Source organism: Bubalus kerabau, chromosome 1 (genome assembly GCF_029407905.1).
Source record: "Bubalus kerabau isolate K-KA32 ecotype Philippines breed swamp buffalo chromosome 1, PCC_UOA_SB_1v2, whole genome shotgun sequence".
Lineage (NCBI taxonomy): Eukaryota > Metazoa > Chordata > Mammalia > Artiodactyla > Bovidae > Bubalus > Bubalus kerabau.
The window spans coordinates 66,805,922-66,822,459 of NC_073624.1; the positions used below are offsets into that span (position 1 = coordinate 66,805,922).

Genomic DNA, 16,538 nt, shown 5'->3' on the forward strand with positions numbered 1-16,538 from the left:
GTCAGAATGGCCTTCATTAAAAATGTGTACAAATAATAAATGCTGGAGGGGGTGTGGAGAAAAGGGAACTCTCCTACAGTGTTGGTGGGAATGTATATTGGTGTAACAAGTATGGAAAACAGTATGGAGTTTCCTTTAAAAAAAAAAAAAGTTGCCATGTGATCCAGCAATCCCATTCCTGGGTATATATCCAGAGAAAACTAATTCCAAGAGATGCATGTAGCTCAATATTCATTGCAGCACTATTTATAATAGCCAAGACATGGAAGCAACCTAAATGTCCAGTGACAGATAAACAGATAAAGAAGATGTGGCATACACACACACACACACACACACACACACACAGGAATACTACTTAGCCATAAAAAAAGAATGAAATAGTGCCATTTGTAGCAACATGGATAGACCTAGAAATTATACTACGTAAGTCAGAAAGATAAATATCACATGGTATCACCTATATGTGGAGTCTAAGATATGATACAAATGAACTTATTTATAAAACAAAAACAGACTCATAGATATTGAAAACAAGCTTATAGTTACCAAAGGGGAAAGTGGGTGAGGGAGGGATAAATTAGGAGTGTGGGATTAGCAGACACAAACTGTTATATATAAAAAAAAAACAATGTCCTACTGTATAGCACAGGGAACAAACTATATTAAATATCCTGTAATAAATCATAATGGAAAAGAATACCCCAAAAAATGTATATACATGTGTGTGTATATATACACATATATATGTATATGTAACTGAATCACTTTGCTGTTCACCAGAAACTAATACAACATTGTAAATCAACTATATAATTCAATAGAAAATAAAAATAAGAAAGAAAATAGAGTTCTAGAGACTTTGCTAGATTTAATCATTTTGTACTTTCAATAATAAATTCCTTTTTACTTTCCTTTGGCTTCTGGTGAAACTCCCAGCTGTGCTAAGGCAAACAAGAGGAGGGGATAAGGAAGTGTGGCAGACGGTAACTGGAAGAGGGGAGAGCAGATGGCAGCAGGAATACAGGTGAGGACCCCAAGGGGAACTGGGAAGTTGGCGTGGACGTTAGGGGTAGCAGCGCCCCTCCAGCCCGCAGGGAATCCACTTCTAGAGTCCTGTTCTGCCACAGTCTGGAGGACCACCTTTTACATTTCCCACGGGCCAAGATGCAGCCCATGACAAAAAGAAGCCAGTGGAGTCCTTAGTGTGGGGATCTGATGTGGGATTGCTGACACCTTGACCACCTTTCACTGCTAGGAACTGAAAGGAACATCCCACTCGCCTCTGGTTCCCTGTGGTCATTCATTCTCTCCAGGGTCCTTGTTTCCTTCCCACAGTTTCTCACATTCAAGCTTCTGAGGAAGGGAGTGAGCTTTTGCCAACAAAAAGAAAGTGAGAATGGAGTGGGGGCATCTAGGGGCTCTGATGAAGGGGGGCATGGTGGCTGGGTCTCCCAGTTGAGTCTTCTTTGCTACTTGTCTCTCTTCCTCTTGCTTTGCCTTCCCAGACCACACACCTGCAACTACATCTGCAACCCTGACTCCACCTTCTCCTGGGTCAGCCTGCTGCGCTAGGAGGCCACCCAGCCTAGGACCCTGCAGAAGCAGGACATCCCATGTGAGTGGGATCTGGGCTCCTTCATGCAATCAGCTCACTGGCGCACCTGTAGCTGAATGTCCCTCGTGAGGCTGAGTGTGCCTGGGGGGCCAGAACCAACTCCACCAGAAGACAATGGGCCATAGACTGGTTTATCAAAGTGGCTGACAACATGTGTGTGGCTGTGCCCAGGTTACTGGCCCAGCAGCACCCCCATATGGCCCCTCTACCAGGTCGAATGCTTTCAGCTGCAGACAAGGAACAGCAGGGCTGGCTACATGCTGAACCACAAGATGCTGCAGCTCTTGGCGCAGTGCTGGCCTCAGGCTGCCATGTCCTTGCAGTCTTGTGCATGTCATGGGGGTGGGCAGATGTCTGCCTCAGTGGAGCTGGAGTTTGTGACACCAGTGACATCTGTGGTTGGGAGATCTCCCAGCTCTTCCCTCCCTGCCAGGAGAGGGACTCCACTATAAAGCTCTACTTCTGGTACCAGATGCTCAAAGTGAGTAGTCTGGCCTGGAGTGGTCCTCCAGGGCTGATGCTGGAGCCCTGACCAGGTGCCCTCTGAACAAATATCGTTCAGATTACAAATAAACAGATGCCACCAAGATAACTTATCCAAGATCACTTAACTATGAAACGGAGGTACTGGTGTCAAAAACAGATTTGACTCCAAAGTTCTTGCTTTTAACCAAAGTGACCTTATCTTCTCATTCCTCCAAGCAGCCCCCTCCCGTCTTCTCTAAACTTCACACCCCAACTCCCGCCCAGAACAGGAGTCATCTTGGGAGTTAGTGACTCCTCTACTCCCTGGGTCCCCACTGTTGCTCTGACTTGCCTGTCTCCTTCCACTCCAGGAACTGCTGCACATGATGGAGTACCTGACCTACCACCTCGTGCCCCTGGATACTGCCCTGCCACCAGCCCCAGCAGGAGGCACCCGCCCTAGCCCTTTCCCACCTCCAGTTCCCCAGCCTGACCAAGGCCATTCCCTGACCCAGCTCTTCAAGAACAGACCAGCAGCTCACCCCCTAGACAAAATCACTTCCTCTTTAATTGCTGTTGATGAAGATTCACACCACTTGCCTTGGAGATGATGAGGGGGTAGTATCCCCTGCTGCTCCCGCCCCTCTTCTCTCCCCAATTACCTGGTCCTCTGCAAAATATTTTAGCCAGGAAAAAAAAAAAAAAAAGACCGGAAACCACTGACACAGACGGCCCAAGGGCTGGGTTGATTGAGGGAGGCGGGGCTGGGCCAGGTAAATTCACCCCACCACCCCCTTTCTGGGGATGGGACAGGGAGGTCTGGAAACCCTCCCAGCCGCCTCACACCATCTTAACCCTGGCTGGGAGGGATCATGGAGTTGAGGGATGGGTCTGGAGCTGCTCCAGTGGGAGGGAGGGGCTGGACAGGAAGAATAGTGGGGGAGGGGTCCCATTGTAGGGGTGCCCCCTACCCCAGATCACCACGGGCGCTGCACAGTCACAGGGACGCAGTCACGGTCACAGACACTCACAACCCGAGAGCACCCCCACCCCACCCCACCCTCTGCCCACCCTTGGCTTCCCCTACCCTGAAACGCCCTCCCCAAGCCCTGCCCGCCCCCGCCCCTTGGTTGGGGAACAAAGCAATAAATTACAAGGCCCCTCCCCAGTCCCCCTTAGCACGCTCTTGCTCTGTCCCTTCTCCCTCCCAAGATAGTAGTGAGGAGGGACCCAGGTTTTTGGCTCCCCCGACCCTTTAGCTTCCATCCATGGGTGGATGTGGGGGGAACGTCCTGATTTCCACTCCTCTTGGTCCCTTTCACGGAAAGGGTTGGGGACCCCCTACCCCCATGGGCAGCAGGGGTCCTGCCCCTCGCTGCCCTTCCCCCTTCACTGGGCAGTGAGATTAGCATGGAGGGGTAGGGTCCCCCTTATTGGCCCCAAGTCCCAGGGCTAAGCCTTCCCACGTACTAACCCCTCCCTGTGGCGTGGCGTCGCCCCAGGAGCCAGCCTGGGTAAATGCTCCCGCCGTGGGATAATCGAATACAGGCAGGACTTAGTCCTTTCCCCCACCCCTAGGGGGCGCGAGCGGGCACATTCAAACGGCCAGGAGCAGGGACCTCGGCGGGGGAGTCCCTCCAGCGGGTAGACCCAGAGCAATCCGAGTGTGGAAACAGTGGAGAGGGGGCGTGTCAAGCTGGGGTCTCCATGCCTCGTTGGGGAGAGGGAAGTGAGTTTGTGTCTTCTGGGAGGCGCGGGGGCTGTGCCCTCTTGCGGGGATGGGGTGGGGGAAGAAGTGCTCCCACGGGAACGAGGTGCGGATCGGAGAGGTGAGTGGGTGCATCTGTCCAGCGGTCCACCCGGTGTGGTCGTGCCCGGCCCGTGTGGGGGTGGGGGTGTCTCTCCGGCGGCGCAACTATACCAGCGCGACTGGAGCGTCGGCTCGGCCCACGCTGGCGGCGCTGCTCCGGCGGCGGGGGCTGGGCGTGGCGGTAATGCTGGGGGTGGTGGCTGCACTGGGAGTGGTGGCCGTGCTGCCGCCCTCACACGGGCAACCGTGCTGGAGAAGGATGTCGGCGCACAGTTGACTCCCAGCCTGGCGAGCGTAGAAGAGCGCAGTGCGGCCCTGCGCGTCGCGGGCGGACACGTCGGCGCCGTACTAGAGGGGGCGGAGACGGCCGCGTTACGGTGCGTCCCCGGGGCCAATCCCCTCCCGCCGGCTCCCCGGGATCGCCAGCCCCACTTCCACAGGGTGCGTTTGGGGATCTCGCGCCGCCCATCGCGCGCCTGTCTGTTTCCCAGACGGAACCCTCAAAGCTCCCTTTACAACATCCCCGGTTCACTTACCCACAGCAGCAGTTGCGTGATGACTACGTGGGAGAGCTCGGCCGCCAGGTGAAGTGGGGAACGAAGCTGCGGGTCCTCTACGCTGGTGTCGAGCGGCCCGTGTCGCGCGTGGGCCAGAAGCAGGAGAACGGCGGCCACGTCCTGGGCCTGCACCGCGGCCCACAGCTGGCGGCCCAGCGGTTCCTCAGAAGTGCCCAGTGGCGCCAGGAACAGCAGCTGTTCGTATTTGGCGCGAATCCATGACTCACGCTCCTCCCTGCAGCACCAGAGATCAACAGGAAAGGCTCTAGGGACCTCCCACCCCAAGACCTCTGCTCCCTACCCAGGTGACCCTCCTGGGAGCTGCATACACTAAGTCGCCCGCACCCCTCTTCTGCGCGCGTACCGCGAAGAGTCCCGCGTGGGTTTGACGCGGCCCCGCGTGTCACTCTCCCACACGCGGTTGGCCATGTCGTTGCCAATGGCTGTCAGCACCAGGGTCAGCTCCCGCGGCCAGTCGTCCAAGTCGAGCGAGCGAACGCGGGACAGGTGTGTGCCCAGGTTCCGGTGAATGCCAGAACACTCGATGCAGATGAGTGCGCCCAGGTTCAAGCTGGCCCACGTGGGGTCTGGGGACGGAATGCAGGGGTCAGCTCCTGGCCGAGCAGCTGGACGGGCCACCCAGCAGCATTCATCAGTTCCAGCGAACCACACTCCCTCCCGGGTCTCTCCACTGCCCCCTTGTGCTCACTGGGGGCCCCGCAGTCCACGCAGATTGAGTTCCCCTTGGCATTCCGGATCGCCTGGATGGCCACGGCTTCGCTTTGGCTGTCTGTGCGCAGCTGCAGAAAGGGTTGGAATTAGTCAGACTCTCCCTCTGAGCCCTTCTCCGGACGCCTCAGACACTCACCTCTGCTTTCCGCCCAACACCCGACCCTTTACCTTGACCTTGCTGCTCTCACAGCACTGGAGACTGGCTAGGATCTGACTTTCGATGGCCTGAACCCAGGCGTCCCGCTCCTCAAAACTGGCTGCCTCAAAGTGCCATGTCTGACCAGTGCTGGACACGATCAGGAACTCGAAGTTTTCTTCTAGGTGGGGGGGATGGGATGGGGTCATTAGGGACAGATTTCAAACAGGAGCTGCCTTGCCCAAACCATTCCTCCCAGAGATCCATCCCAAGCCCCTGGGAGTGGAGCAGAGTGGTTGGGGAAGCAGAGGGTGCGGGAGAGCAGGAAGCCCAAGCACATGCAGGGGAAGGCAGGGGCACCCCCACCCCTCTGCACCCCAGCTCAGCGCCCCACCCAGCTCCCCACTTGTTACCTGCTTTATAAATATTTCTTAAACTACCAAAGGATTTTAGTTTCCACATTTTGCGCTTGGCTGGTTTCCCGAAGCAAAGGAGATAGAGATAGAATGGAGAGCAAAACAGAGAAAGAGACCAAGACAGGAGAAAAAGAGAGGCAGATGGAGAGGTGGAGAGAGAGATAGTGACAGAGAGTGCCAGAAACAAAGCAGGACAGACAGATGGGGAGAGAAAGCAGAACTAAAGTCAGTGGCCCCCGAGCAGAGAAGAGCGGAAGCCAAGAGCCATGAGAGTAGGCAGATCTGGAACCTGGGTCTGAGCACCCGGCAGAGAGCAGGGGCGGTAGGGACTGGGTATCATGACCAATGAGGATCCGGGTCTCTGGGAGGGGAAGGGATGACCAGGATCTGAGGGAACATGGGGAAGGCGGACAGGAGTTCAGAGGCCAGGGGTGAGGGGTCCCTGGGGTTCAGGAGGAGTCTCACGGGTCTGTGGGAAGTCACAGGGAGGCGGGAATGGAAATCACTGTAGTCAAAGGCTATTGTGGGAGCTTGGCAATCACAGAAAGTTATTGGGAACAGGAGCTGGGTGAGTAGACCTCAGGAGCTGAGAAGTCATTGGGGGACACTGAAGTCAGAGACTGAGTCTTTGGGGATAATGGGGCCTTCTGGGCACAGGGGCTGGGGTGTTAAGCAGAGTTGGGTCTGGAACATGAACTAGAGGGTCATTAGGAGAGGGAGCAGGAGCTACAGACTTACAGGGGTCATTGAGAACAGGGGCCGGAGCCTATTGCCATAAAAGGCATTGGCTAGGGAATAGGAGGAAGCACAGGGGCTGAGGGGCATCCATCCATTTTTCACTAAATAATGTACAGAGTGGTGATGATAGTCAAGCACTCCGCTCAGGCACCTTTCCTCCTCCTGCAGGGGTGACCTGGAGTTTGGGGGTGAGGGTCCAGGGTGAGAGTGAAACTGCCCACCAGGGCCTCACCTTCAGCCTGCCCAGCTGAGCCTTCAGTTTTAGATGGTGTCGTCAACTTTTTCCTCCTCTGCTTCTTCACCATGGGAGAAGGAGGGGGTTCCCGACTCAGGGGGCTCAGGTCTCCAGATGGGGTACAGTCTTGGGGAGGGGAACACAGCTGCCTCAGCTGTCCCCTCCACAGATTCCCTGATTTCTCCATAGCCTGTCTCCCCTGAACTAGATTTGGCATTTTAGGGTCCCCCTCCTCAGCCATCCCTCTCTAGGAGGTCCCCTTTGATCAATCCTGGGGAGGAGGGCAGATGAGTGGTTTAGAGTCAGACCTGTACTCAGATCCTGGCTCTGCCACTTACTGGCCTTGAGACCTTGAGCAAGTCACTTAATCTTCTGAGTCTCAGTTTCTTCATCCCTAAAATGGGGATAATAATCTTGACCCAACAAGGTTGTTGTGAGGACCACTTGTTACAATGTTACTTGCTATTTGTTTAAAAAATACATATTTCCAAACATTCCAAACGTTGATGACTGGCTATGTGCAGGACAATGTTCTCAGTTTAAGCCTCAAAGCAACCCTCTGAGGTAGAAATTATTATCTCCATTTTACAGATGAGGAAACTGAGATGTGGAGAGGTCAAGTAACTTGCCCAAGTAGCAAGCCAAGATTCAAGTTCAAGTTCAGGCAGCTTAGCTCTAGAACCCACTTGTCTTAGCCATTATGCTAAACATAGTATGACTGAGCTTGGTACCTGGGTACCCAGTCAGTGCTTGGGGTGTCCACTTATTCACTGAGTCGAACCTCCAAGTTCCCACCCCAGTTTTAGTTCCCACCGCATCCCTTCTGGATCTGGAAGACAGTAATGGAGGGTGATTCCTTACTAACCGGTGCTGAGGGCTCGTGCCAGGCTCCGGTCTGGCTTCAGCAGGTGCTTGGATGTCTGGTCTGGTGGTGGCTGCAGGGAGCTAGGGCTGGGGCTCGGGCTTGGGGTAGGAGTGGTGGCTTCTGTCAGATGGGGAAGAAAATAAATCCTCAGTGAGTCACTCAGTCTCTGAGTGACTCCTTACGTGGTCCCTTGTCATTACCCACCTTCCCATTTAACCAGTCCCGTTCCCCTCTTCCTTCCTCCTCCTCTTTTTCCTAGCCCTGGCCCCTCTCCTGCCCCTCTGTCAGCAGCCCCACTCACCAGGACCTTCCCCCATCTGGACAGTGCTCATGTCCTTGACCAGCCCGTTGATGCTGGCTGAGGGGCCAAAAGCAGAGATGGCCCGTGGGGGCCTCTTGCCAGGGACTTTGACTGTTGTTCGTAGTAAGTCCATCTCCTTGCCATGGGTACTGTGGATGTAATCCTACAGGAGTATACGGGTTGAGAGTGTAGGGAATGTTGGGGTCCTCAGTAGTGCTGGGAGGCAGCCAATATTATGGGCAGAGAGGGACTGGAGAGAGAGAGCTCTGGGAGCTGACTGGGTTGAGATGAGCCCAACAGACTGGGCCCAGCACTGTCTCCCCCAGAAAGCATCCCTGAATGGCAGGCCAGGTAGAGGTCTTTTCTCCATCTGCTCGCACTAGATTGCAAGTCCTCGGGAGATGGATTTACATTTCTATCTGCAGCATGGGCACATGGTAGCTGCCTAACAGATGTTTTGCTAAAGTAAAAAGAAGAGGACTAGCACTTCCCAGAACCAGTGTTGATATCTGCTAGAGGCACAGACTGGAAGAGCTAGAAGTGCACCCAAGGCCAGCCACTGTAGCCCAGCCAGTCTCTGGCACTCACATTAATGCTGGGGTGGTAGAGTAGGAAGCCATTACTGGACAAGGTCACATATTTTTTCTTCCATTCTTTGTTCAAGGAGTTGCCACTTCGCTTTAGTAGGAAGCTCTGAAGAATGGAAAGAGACATGTGGGAGAAAACCCAGTGAAGACCAGCTCCCCCCAGCCCAACCCCAGTCCCTGGACCACCCACCTGTTTGATGGGGATGGCTCGCCCACTTCCTGTTGTCTCTCCCCGACTGTCCAAGCTCCGTTTCTCAGAGTCACTGCCCCGACGATTCTGGAATGGTTATTGGCATCAATTAGAGGATGGATATACTGATGGAAGGACATGAGAGACAGATGAAGGACCAACAGAGAGATTTAGGGGCCAGGGAAGATAGGCATGTCACAGGGAACAGGCGGATAGGGGGTTAGACTGTCCAATACCGCAAAAAGGCTGGTCCTACGCTTGGCTGCCCGGTGCAGGGACCCTGGTGTGCTCAATCCGGCCACTGCAGCTGCCTCAGCCCGGAGCTCCCGGTGACCGACATTGGGTGAGGATGGGAGAGAGGAAGAGTAGTCGCTAGTGTGGCCCCCGTTACCAGCCTGCAGGCAAACAGAGGGCTCAGAACCACCGAGGGACCCCCAGCCCACCAGGCTACAGTTACATCAAGTGATGAGGAATTTGAGATAGTCCCTCATCTCATCACCATTTATTTGTATTATCATTGATAATAAAACTCCTCACTAGCGTTGTCACAGTGCTTTATATTTTGCAAAGGTTGACTTCACAAGTATTATGCCATACAATTTTCCTGACAACCTTGGGATGTTTAGGTGAGTTGCTCAAGGACACCGCAAATGGTGTTTCATACCTGGTTGATTTCCAGTCCGATGCATTTTCTACAAACTATCACCACCATTTCCATCTGCCCTCACCCCCACAACTTCCTTGGGTTCTTTGTGCCTCTCCTTGGACCAGCCCCTCCTCTAATTCCCACCAGCCCTTCTTTGGACCCTGAAACCCTGACTCACCTGCCCAGCTACAGGAGTGGAAGCTGCTGAGTGGCTTGGGGAGCTGGGGAGGGACTTGCAGGCAGCCAGAAGCTGCTGCTGCTTTCGCAAGGTCACCACTTTCTGGGCCACTGGGGGAGGGGAGGGGAAGAAGGCATGAGCAGGGCAGATATCCAAGACCACCCTTTCGTGCCCAACTTTGAGAAATGCCCAGGAGATAGCAGGCTCCAACTTCCTTGTTACTGTGGCCTTCATGTGACCTGTGGCCTTGCCAGCTCCTCCTGCCCAGAAGGACCTGTGGCTATTAAGCAAATCTTCTCTGACCTCCCTGGTCCCTCCTCCCTCCCACGCAGGCTAATTTCCTGTCGCTCACAGAGGGAGGCCTGGAGGTGGGACCTTGAGGAATATCCAAGTCCCCCAGCCGCCCAACATATGCAGGGGATGGCCAAGCTCACCCTCCTGGAACACCCGATCCACATTGAGCCCATAGGTTGCACAAGTCTCATAGTAGCTGCAGCGCTTCATATCAGCACACAGAGCCCTGGCGCGAGCATCGCCCACCACTCGGGGGGAGGAAGCGCTGATCCTGTCTGAGGGGAGAGGAGAGAAGGAGTGATGGATGAGGGCTCCCATGCCCACTTTGCTGCTTTCCCTTCTTCTGGGTTCTAGTCCTAGTCTGGGACCACTGCTGCTGCTGCTGCTGCTAAGTCGCTTCAGTTGTGTCCAACTCTGTCCAACCCCATAGATGGCAGCCCACCAGGCTCCCCCATCCCTGGGATTCTCCAGGCAAGAACAGTGGAGTGGGTTGCCATTTCCTTCTCCAATGCATGAAAGTGAAAAGTGAAAGTGATCGACTGCAGCCCACCAGGCTTCTCCATCCATGGGATTTTCCAGGCAAGAGTACTGGAGTGGGGTGCCATCGCCTTCTCCCCTGGGACCACTAGGGATAGGGTATGAGACGATATCCCTCCTATGACCGGGTGCAATGGGAGCGAATAGTCTTTTCTGAATGTTGGGCCCAGCTGCATCATGAGTGGGCTGGGTGAGCTCGGTGTGCGAGTCTTCAAAGAATACTCCAGAGCTGATTGGAACATCCTGATAAGGTCTGACACGGCTGAGACTCCTGAGTGGCACTCCCCCTGCCCTGCAAATTCAGTGAGTCCTGAACTGAGTGGGAGGACACCTGGCAGCATATGAACCGGGATGAGGCTGAATGTCCATGGTAACAGGTGGACTGTTCATCTGCAGCAGGAAGCCAGGAGGCAAGCAACAGGTGGAAACAGCCACCTGCAGGACAGGCATTCAGACAGAAAGACCTGCCAGCTTCGTACAGGTGGGTCCTGGAGAAGCTTTTCCTGGCTCTGCTGAGGAAGAGGGCCTGGTGGTGGCATCAGGAAACAGCAGTGTGAGAACACCAAGCAGGTGACACCTCAGAGGAAGGAGGTTGCCACTGCAGCTGTCCTTCCTGGAGGGTCCTCTTTTCTCTCTCAGACCTTGGGGAGTTTGTGTTTGATTTAACGACTCATTTAGAGACCAGGATCCTTCCAGAGGGTAACTGAAATCCAAGTGACCCTGTCCACACACCTTGCCAAGCTCTCACTTGTGTTGGGTGATACCCAGTAGCAACTCCCCTGAAAGCTGTGCTTCCCCATCCCCTCCTTACCTTGTGTCCCCACCAGTGCCAGGGCAAGACCTCCTCGTCCCTCACCCCGAAGGGAGCTCAGCTGCCCATGAAGACGGCTTACGGCCTGGAAACTGTTCTCATCCTCCAGGCTGAAGACGAAAATCACAGCATCTGCCCAGCCTGAGAACTTGCGGAGGGTGAGGGAGCAAATGGATGGTCAGACAGGTCCACTCCTCTGGATGTTATTCCCAAGGAGATCTGGGAAACCAGAGGCCTCTCCTTTGGCCAGTGCTGACCCCAGCCCACCTGCCTACACCATCATCTCATCCCTCACCTTGGCATCGGGTGCCCCAGCTTCCTCTCGGATCAACACCAGATGAGTCTGTCCATCCACCAACATTTCTTTCTTATGCTGCTCACCTGTCCAGAAGAGTTGGAGTGATAGGAGGTCAGAGGTCACAGGTCACCAAATCTCCCCATGCTCCTTGTGTTTTAGCTGTTGTGGCTGCATTCTTCCCTCTGGTCACCATACCTGCAGAGTCATGGATCACATTGCCCAGATCCCTGACCCCAACCCTTAGCTTACTATGGCTCCTGAGAACTCACTCTCTGTCTTCTCCAGGACCTGGTATGAACCAGTCAGGAATCGGTGGATAAGCGATGACTTCCCACTCCGGGCATCACCTAGCACACCCTGAGGAAAGGTTGTAGAGCAGAGATGGAAAGAATTAAGAAGCGGTAGGATGACTGAGTCTGAACATTCCAGAGAACTCAAAGGGACTGGCAGTGTTAAGTCTTCCAAGCAGGGTTCTACAGGGCCTGGGTGACATCAGTCAGGAGGGCATTTTCGAGGATCAGGCCACGAGTGTTGTAAGAAATGATCCCAAGCTAGAAGTGGACCACAAGCTGAAGAATGTCAATTCAGTGCCATTTTTTTTTTTTTTTTTGGTGGTGGGTGGGTGTTCTGTTGTTTAGGAAACATACCAGATGCATGTCTGGTGAGGGACATGTTACAGCTCTAGGCACTAGTTGGAAATTTTTACCCAATTCTAGGCAACAGAACATGAAGGACTGAAGGGGAGAAGTCAGAAATGAGGAGAAATCTGAAAGAGGACTATGGACCAGCAGGAAGAAGGGAAACTATAGAAGGAAAAGTTATGAGGTTGTATCAAGCCCCAGGAAGGTGCTATGAAGGTAGAATCTCAGGAGAACTGGAAAACTATTCCCCATTCTCATAGAGGGAGGGAAGGGAAGAGGTGAAGGTGAGCGAGCTGAGAGTGCCAGTGGCAGGGAGATCAATCTTCATACAGACAAGGAGACTGGGTTACCTACCAGGCGCAGTTCAGGAATGGAGCGGCTCAAAGTCCATTCCTGGCTATTGATCACAGCTTCTGTAACAGAAAAGGAGTCTTAAGAGGGATACTCCAGGCCAAGGAGGGCTCCCAACCCTCAGTTACCCCTCTCCTTTTGTAGTTGCCCTGCCTGGGCTGGAGAGCTGTGTGGAAAAGGTGAGTTGAGAGTGGTCCCCAGTCCTCCCATCCTAGTCTCTCTCCCCACAGCTGTTGCTGCCGCTCAGTGGTTGCTTAGCAACGGAGCCAGCAAGACAAAAATACTTCAGTGGGCATCTCCCTTAAAACACATCCCCAAACGTGAGTCCCTGCAACAGACTGGGGGACCAAGGCTCTGACAGTTGACGGGTCTTCCCTCTGGAAGGCGAAAAGGTGTCCTGCTCACCAAACTGACTGATTCCCAGGGTAAATCCCCAGAAAAAGGGACTGGGACATAGGAGGGAGTGGGTCCGCCTCAATCTCCCTTTCATAGGACCGAACCTGAAGTGAAGATATCATTCCCCCTTTTCAAGGTCAACGGCACTGTGGCCCTGACCCCTCCCCACAGCCCAAGGAATGGAGCTTGGATTTTTCTATACCCCCCTCTCATACCCTTCTCACCAGCACCCTCCAGAAGAACGATGGGGAACCGGGCTCCACTCCCAGGCCGAGAGAAGCCACCGGCCTGGGGAGGGATAGAGCGGGGGGCGGGAGAGGAAAGATGCTCCTTCCGCCCGCCGGGTCCAGCCCCCGCGCCTGACACTAGCCGGACGTTCCCGGGGCGCCGCAGCTGCGGCGGGAACTCTGGGATCCGGAGCCATCTGCTCCCACCCGCTCGAGAGCCAAACCCCGGGGGCCGCCTGCGCTCCCGGACTCGCCACCTCTCCAGGGAGTGTGAGCTGAACCGAGACGCCCTCGCCTCTCTTTCCCAGAAAATAAATAAATAAAGACCACCACCACCACCCCCACCCCCCACCGCCACCGGAAAAACAAACAAACAAACAAACAAAAAAAACACAGTACTTTCTCCGTACCCCCTCCCAAGTCTCCAGGGGTAAGAATTGCCTTTGCAGCAGTTCCACCCCACTGAGTCACTCCCGGTCAGGCCCCCTAGGAATTTCAATGCGCTCTGGCTGGGGTGGGCGGTGGCGGGTAGTGAGGCTACCTATCCGCCCCCTCTCACTTCACAGGCAAGTGTTCAGCACATTCCAGCCCCCGTGCACTCCCGTACTGCCCAATTCGCCTTCACGGAATGGAAAGAACTCTGTCCCTTCCTGCTAGAAACCTCACCAGCCTGTTCTCAGCCCAGCAAAAGACCTGTCCCTGGCGAGGACTGTCTGCAAGGTCACTCTGATGCCACCCACCCCAAGTGTTCAGGAGAAACTGAGGCTTCCCCACCCCTTTCTCCTTCAGTAACCCTCTGGGCAACGCAAAGCCGTTTCCATGCTCCCAGAGACCAGCTGAAGCTGGGAGTGGAGTCTGGGGCTTCTCTGGGAGCAATTTCCTACAGCCATGCTGACCAAGGGCATTATTTATCCCAGAAAGCTCTGAGGCTTTCTGAGTCTCTCTGACATCGTCGTCTCTCATGTCCCACAATGCCTACTCACTCCACTTCCAGGACCTCTTATCCTTTTTGCCCCAGTTCTTGGCAGAGAAATGAACCTGGTTCATCCATCCACCCAAGAAGCTTCTCTCAGTCAGTCCTGCACACCACTCCTCCACCCCCAAGCTGAGCATTCCAGGTGCCCTCCCCTCCCTGTCCTCAGGCCCTGGGCCTACTCACTAGGGGAGGCGCGGAGCTCTGCACCCAGCAGCTCCCTAGACCCGCTGCCGGAAGACAGGACCGGCGGACCGGGAGGGGGCCCGGGGCCAGGAGGCCCTCCTGTGCTCTTGGTAAAGATGCCGCTGATAAACTTGAGCATCTTGCGATCTCGAGTGGATGCTCGGCCCCCCTCCCGGCCCCGTTTCAGCCCGGGAGCTGGAGGCTCCAGAGTGATTGGAGGTGCAGGCCCGGTGGGCAGCGCGGAGGCGGCAGTGACAGCAGAGGTGGGAGTCAGGGTGGCTGGGACGGTTAGCGGAGGAGGAGAGCCGGCAGGCGGTCCCGGGTGCAAGTCACTGTTGTCCAAGGTCTTACTCTTGCCTTTCCGGGGGGACAGCTTCCCTCGGACTCCGGGCCCAGCCCCGACCCCACCAGAGGTCGTGGCTGCCGCTCCCCCTCCCCCGGCGGCGCCTGCGGCGGCAGAAACTCCAGTCCCGGCGCTGCTCTTTGACCCCTTGACCCTGGGCTTGCCCTCGCTTTCGGGCCATGACAGGCGGCTACCGGCGCCCTTGCCCCCGCCGGCTTTGGCGCCACTCGTGGTCACGGTCTTGCAAGGCTTGGGAGCCGGCGGAGGAGGCGCCACCTTGAGCCTCCGGCTGCCGGTGCCGGGGTGCGGGGAGGACGAGCCGGGGACGCCGACTCCCGCCCGTCCTTCGGGTTCCGGGCCCCCCCAGCTCGGGCTGCTGAGCAGGGGGCGCCGGGAGGAGGTGGGGGCGCCCCCGGGCTTGGGGTCTGGACTCAGGCCCCCGGAGAGCGGGGGTCCGGGAGGGGCGGCCCAGAGGGAGAGGCGGCGGCCGGGAGCCGGGGAGACGGGGCGGGCCGGGCTGGCCGGAGCCGGGGACAGGGCGAGGGGCTCGGCGCCCCCGGCGCCCGCGCTGCTCGTGCTGATCCACAGCGCATCCTGCCGGTGGAAGAGCCGCTCGTGCCGCTTCTTGCCCGGCTCCTCAGCGCCTCGGGGGCTGCCGGGATCCGCGGTCTCGGTACCTCTGGTCCCAGGGGCGCCGGCTGCGGCCGCAGACGGAGAAGGCGGCGGTGGAGGCACCGACTCGAGCTTGACCAGGGTCAGCGAGATGAGGTAGGTCGTTGTCCGGCGCTGAAGCGCGCCCGCGCCCCGGCTCATGGGGCCCCGAGACCCCAGAGCTGGGGAGGGGAGGGGACTCCCCCGGACTGCCTCAGGGGGGCCCGGCCATGGGGCCGCCCTGCTCGCTGCCCCCAGCCCCCGGACCCCGCTGAGCCCCCGGCCCGGCTCCGCTGTCGCCGCCGCCGCCGCCGCCTCCGCTTGCGGCCCCCTCCCATCACACGGGGCGCCCCCTCCCCATGCTCCCCGCCCTGCGCCCCCACCCCGTTGGAACCCCGGGACCTTGGTGCTGCTCCAAGGAGGCGCGCCGGACCCTGCACCCAGGCCTGGGTGGGGGCGCTGAGATGGGCGGGGGAGGGCGGGGAGGACTGTAGTGGGGGCAAAAGGGGAGAGGGAGGAAAACGGGGCAGAAAAGAGGAACCCGGGGCTGAGGGAGAGGAACCGGTGCGGGGGAGGCAGGGGCGGGGAACGAGGGACTCGAGGGACAGGGGCCGCGGATGGGGTCGAGGGGGGTCTTTAGGAGGGTGGGAAGCTAATGGGGCTGGTCGTGCGGGGGATTCGCAGGGGCGCGGGGAGGATGCTGGGCATGGAGATACAGGCGCCCGCGGGGGAGGAAGGAGGGAAGCCGGAGGGGGTGGGAACCCACAGGTCTGGGGTCCGGGAGAGGAGGGGCGTGAGATCCGGGCGCAGGGTCCGGGGGGCTCGCCGGGGCTCGGCTCGGTCCGGATGCGCGCTGTGTCCGGGCGCTCCCCTCACAGTGAGGAGGAGGCGGCCCCCCGCCCCCCCACCCAATCTCCCCCCCCACCTTCTCTCCACCAGCACGGCTGTCTGCGAAGGCGGTGCAAAATCCAGGACTGGATTTCCCTCCCAAATCCTGGGCTGGATTTCCTGGAACTTGGACTCATCTACTCCAACATTGAGCCCCCTCCCCTAGCACACCTCGGTTAGGGAGCGCTACTGTTGGGTGTGGCCTTTAGGCAAGAGAGTAAAAATTGTTGTATGGGTGGGCAATCCCCGGCGAAAACGGAGCAAATTCGGGTTCACTGTCAATTCCGGGGAGGCTGACGTGGGAAAATGGGGAGCCTTGAAATCCCTTTCCCAAGACCCCTTGTTTTCCCCAGGTACTTGCACGGGTTCCTCTTCCCACGACCCAGCCCCGTCGCCCACCCCCACCTCCACACGCAGTGCATTGACTGGGCCATGACTTGAGCCTAACTGTCCCAAAGTGAACTTGGA

At 56.8% G+C, this 16,538-nt stretch overlaps 1 protein-coding gene across 1 annotated transcript; it reads right to left on the bottom strand.

Annotated features, from left to right (window-relative positions):
- Positions 1 to 3,318: 3,318 nt before the first annotated feature.
- On the bottom strand, positions 3,319 to 15,660 carry AGAP2 (ArfGAP with GTPase domain, ankyrin repeat and PH domain 2). Its single transcript, XM_055578737.1, has 18 exons — positions 14,189 to 15,660; positions 12,410 to 12,468; positions 11,684 to 11,771; positions 11,412 to 11,497; positions 11,117 to 11,264; positions 9,909 to 10,043; positions 9,475 to 9,584; positions 8,887 to 9,045; positions 8,651 to 8,737; positions 8,462 to 8,566; positions 7,874 to 8,036; positions 7,573 to 7,692; positions 6,705 to 6,833; positions 5,351 to 5,499; positions 5,160 to 5,250; positions 4,815 to 5,037; positions 4,430 to 4,685; positions 3,319 to 4,241 (listed from the first exon to the last, which is right to left on the bottom strand). The coding sequence occupies exons 1-18, from the start codon at positions 15,342 to 15,344 to the stop codon at positions 3,999 to 4,001; spliced, it is 3,507 nt and encodes a 1,168-aa protein (XP_055434712.1). The 5' UTR covers positions 15,345 to 15,660; the 3' UTR covers positions 3,319 to 3,998.
- Between the last annotated feature and the right edge of the window lie 878 nt (positions 15,661 to 16,538).

Bases quoted from the DNA above. Each gene is read 5' to 3' on its own strand.
- AGAP2 (XM_055578737.1), bottom strand. From the start codon at position 15,344: ATGAGCCGGGGCGCGGGCGCGCTTCAGCGCCGGACAACGACCTACCTC. The intron at 12,469-14,188 runs GTGAGTAGGCCC...TTTCTGTTACAG, and splicing joins AGAGCTCCGCGCCTCCCCTA to AAGCTGTGATCAATAGCCAG. The intron at 8,738-8,886 runs GTATTGGACAGT...TAACCATTCCAG, and splicing joins GTAGGACCAGCCTTTTTGCG to AATCGTCGGGGCAGTGACTC.